A 4,026-nucleotide genomic window follows, 5' to 3' on the forward strand; every position below is an offset into this window, starting at 1 on the left:
TTGCTGTATTTCCCAGGCTGGTCTTGAACTCCTGACCTCGAGCAGTCCTGCCTTGGCCTCCCAAAGTGCTTGGGATTACAGGTGTGAGCCACTGTGCTTGTCCCTATCTCGAGTTCTTAAGGAACACGAAGTCCACTTTCTGAGCCTCTTCAGTGAGCTTAGAGTCCTGCCATGAAAAAAGTTAGGCCACTTCTTATACGGTAGCATAAAGCGTTTATTTTAATTAAAAGAATAGGGCAGCAGTGTGCAGGTGGGAGCCGATGGTTGTGCTCTACTTCTGCCGGGAGACCCCAGCGTTGGGCGCTCCAGCTGCCTTTGCAGACCACTAGAGGGCACAAAAGAATGCCGACAAAGGCCCGGGTGGCTTCAGGCGCTCCCCGGAGCCTCCCGGAGCAAGCTCTTTCTTGGGCTCTGCTCTGCCTAGAGACAGAGTCTGCCACCCCCATCAGCCCAGGGACAGCCTTTGAAGGGGCTTGAGGCACTAACAATGACAAGAACTGTGTCCTCTGACCTGTGTTTGTCCCCAAAGTGCCCATGAGGAGTGGGGTGCAGGGCCTGCCACGTAAAGTGAGTAGGTGAGGGCGGGACAGGCCAGCCTGCATGCCTTTCCAACCACCACTGGCTTCCAAGATGGCCCATGTCAGGGCAGCACTGGGATATGTGAGGACCTGGTATGTTTGTATAAATCTCTGCTGTTATTTTGTAGTTAACTTGTGCGCAGGAAAAGTCTGTGTTTATCTTGTTCTGTTTATTTTTATTTTATTCTGTTTTGGAGTGGGGATGGAGTTTTGCTCAGTTGCCCAGGCTGGAGTGCAATGGCACAGTCTCGGCTCACTGCAACCTCTGCCTTAAGCGATTCTCCTGCCTCAGCCTCCCAAGTAGCTGGGACTACAGGCATGCGCCACCACACCCGGCTAATTTTGTATTTTAGTAGAAATGGGGTTTCACCATGTTGGTCAGGCTGGTCTTGAACTCCTGACCTCAAGCGAGCTGCCTGCCTCGGCTTCCCAAAGTGCTAGGATTACAGGCATGAACCACTGGGCCCGGCCTATCTTGTTCTGTTTAAATGGTTTTCTCAAATGCCCACAAATACCAGGCAGGGATTCCAGGCAGCAGAGACCTCATGATGCCAGTCTGGTGGCCCGCAGACTCATCTGAATTCTGTGTAACCTATGCAGGTCCCTGAGGGAACTGGGTAAATTCTTCACAGACCAAGAATGTTGTCCTGCCATCTGCCTGCATCCCGCTAATAAGCGTCGGGTCATTTATGGCCAAACCTCTCCTCTCACGCTGTCCAGTAGAAGTCCCTGAGTTTCTGGACCCTGTCACTCATCACAGCAGCAAGCCAACATACTCTCATGGGGGCTGTGTTGGACTTTTCCTCGTGATCGCTGTAGCCACTGTTTTTTTGAGTGCCCACTGTGTGCCAGGCACAGTGCCAGATTCCTACCCTTATTTTCCGGGTGCTGTGCAGAGCTGAGCCTTTACTCTCATTATTTCATTCAGCCTTCACACCCCCTAATGGAAGTGCCCTTAGTATCTCCATCTTGCATCTGAGAACACTGAGGCTTAGAGCTACTGGGGGGTGTGCCCCAGCTCACCAGGCTGATAGGAGCCGGATCAGGTCAGCCAGAACCTCAGCTCTGCTTGCTTGCTTGCATTCTCCTTTCTTTCTGTCTGTCTGTCTCCTTCCTTTCTTTCTTTCTTTCAAGATGGAGTCTCACTCTGTCACCCAGGCTGGAATGCAATGGTGCAATCTCTGCTGACTCCAGCCTCCACCTCCTGGGTTCAAGCGATTCTCTCACCTCAGCCTCCCAAGTAGCTGGGATTACAGGCAACTGCCACTGCGCCCGACTAATTTTTTAGAATTTTAGTAGAGACAAGGTTTCACCATGTTGACCAGGCTGGTCTCAAACTCCTGACTTCAAGTGAAACGATCGGCCAGCCTCGGCCTCCCAAAGTGCTGGAATTACAGGCATGAGTCACTGCGCCCAGCCTCAGCTCTGCTTTATATGCGAATCTTTCTACTTCTTGGGGTGTTTGTTTGTATTGAGGCAGGGCCTCACTCTGTCACCCAGGCTGGAGTGCAGTGGCACTATCACAGTACACTGCAGCCTCAGTCTCCCAGGCTCAACTGATTCTCCTGCCCCAGCCTCCCAGGTATGGGGTGCAGGCTTGTACCACTTTGCCTGGGAATTTTTGGGGAGGGGGTTTTAGTAAATACAAGGTTTCACTCTGTTGCCCAGGCTGCTCTGGAGCTCTTGAACTCAAGCAGTCGTCAGTCTCCTGGAGGGCTGGGATTGTAGGTGTAAGCCACTGTGCCCAGCCTATACTTGAATCTTGGATGTCCATCCCAAACCCTAAAGGTAGACATTACTCTCATTTTATGGAAAAGGACACTGAGGCTCGGAAAGGTGCTGTGCCCTGGCCAAGGCCCACTGCTAGTGAATGCAAAGCCAGGACTCGAACTGTCCCCCCGCTTGTCTCCCCTGGGGCTAGGCTTTCCCTTGACTCCTCCCTGCCTCAGCCCTGGCCTGCAGCTGCATGAGTTATTTCTATCTCTCCTGTCATTCCAGCCAAACCACTGGGCCAGTGAGTCAGTCTTGTGGTTGAGGGAGGAAGGGTACTGTTGGGAGCTCGCAGTGGAAGAAGTTTCTTCAGCGGGTGGCCCCCGGGCCCTGCAGTACCCCTGCACCAAGGGAAGAGCCACGTTCCTCTAGGCCTGCCCGTGGCTTTGGGAAGTCGATGCCCTGGATAAGCCGCCAGCCTTCCCCTTAAAGGCCCAGGAATGGCAGTGAGAAGAGTTCACTTCCAATTCACTTGGACCCCCTTGTCCTCCCCACCCAGGTATCGGCGGTACCCACTGTGCTGGCCATGAAGAATGGGGACGTGGTGGACAAGTTTGTGGGCATCAAGGATGAGGATCAGCTGGAGGCTTTCCTGAAGAAGCTGATTGGCTGACACACAGGGGCGAGTCTTGATTCCCTTGCCCATGCGCGGGACCCCAGTAGAACTCAGCCCTTCCATGCCGGCCCTTCCTGTCACCTCCCTCCTGTCTGGCCCCTGGGGCCTGTGCTTAGAGTCCGGGCTCCAGCCATGAGTGCTTCCGAGCTGGCGGACCACCCAGGGGCTGCCAGAGGATGGTGCTGCTGCTGATCGGGGATGACCGCTGTCTTCCTTCCCACACACCTTTCGTCCCCTCCCTCTAGGGCCTGTGGCAGTTCTCCCAGGATGCGTGGAGAGAGCCCGGGCCAGCCCACAGCGCTCCTGTTCAGGCAGCCACACCTTGGTCCTCGTCTCTGGTCCCTTCTGATCTGAAGCCTCGTGGCTGGCTCATCTGCCACCTGCATTTCTCTTTCCTGTTGTTGTTTTGTAAAAAGAAAAAGGAAGCCCAAACTAGCGAGAGTAATAGATAATTCTCTCATTTTTTTTTGTAGGTCTGTAATAAAACACTTAGTCATCCCTTCCACCTCCTACTGTGAAGAGCAGACCCTGGGTCCCACACTGAAATCCTCTGTGGTCGCCCATCCGCACACCCAGGAAGCCCCCCTCCCACCTAGCCTCCCAGGCAGAGGGGCAGAAAATCAGTGATGGGCTGGGGAGCCCTGCAGAGCCTTGACCCTGAAAGGCTTGAGGCATCTCGTTCACTTGTTCGCTGGCCTGTTGGTTCTCTGAGCAGGGGACTTAACTGTGAGCAAATCAGACCAATAAAGCAAGGGTCTGCAGTGTCGCATCTGTGTGAGCTCAGAGCACTTGTGACCCTTTCCCAGGGGGCATGTCCACTGTCCCTGCGTCCTCCCCTACCTCCATGACCCTCTCTAACCAGCCCCTCCTGTTCACTGACACTCTTGTCAGCAGTGGCTGCTATTCTGAGCATGCTACGTGCACCATCCTCAGGCCCTCCTAAAGCAAGAGGCTGTCATCCTATTACCCTGATGAAGACACAGGCTCACGGGATGCAGAGCTGGGGTTTCTATCCAGATGTGGTTGCCTCTGAAACCTGGGCTCCCACAGCTGATCCCCTTG

General features: G+C 54.1%; 1 protein-coding gene across 2 annotated transcripts in view; it reads left to right on the top strand.

Annotated features, from left to right (window-relative positions):
* TXN2 (thioredoxin 2) overlaps positions 1–3,730 on the top strand; it is an 11,669-nt gene extending 7,939 nt beyond the window's left edge. The window contains exons 4-5 of one of the 2 annotated variants that reach the window (XM_017519029.2): positions 2,848–2,970; positions 3,438–3,730. In XM_017519029.2, the coding sequence (XP_017374518.1) occupies positions 2,848–2,961 (114 nt within the window). In that variant the 3' untranslated portion in view covers positions 2,962–2,970; positions 3,438–3,730. Of the gene's footprint in view, positions 1–2,847 lie in introns of both variants that reach the window. The other variant, XM_017519027.2, reaches the window with a different exon arrangement.
* Positions 3,731–4,026: the final 296 nt, after the last annotated feature.

Source organism: Cebus imitator, unplaced genomic scaffold (assembly GCF_001604975.1).
Source record: "Cebus imitator isolate Cc_AM_T3 unplaced genomic scaffold, Cebus_imitator-1.0 Scaffold722, whole genome shotgun sequence".
Lineage (NCBI taxonomy): Eukaryota > Metazoa > Chordata > Mammalia > Primates > Cebidae > Cebus > Cebus imitator.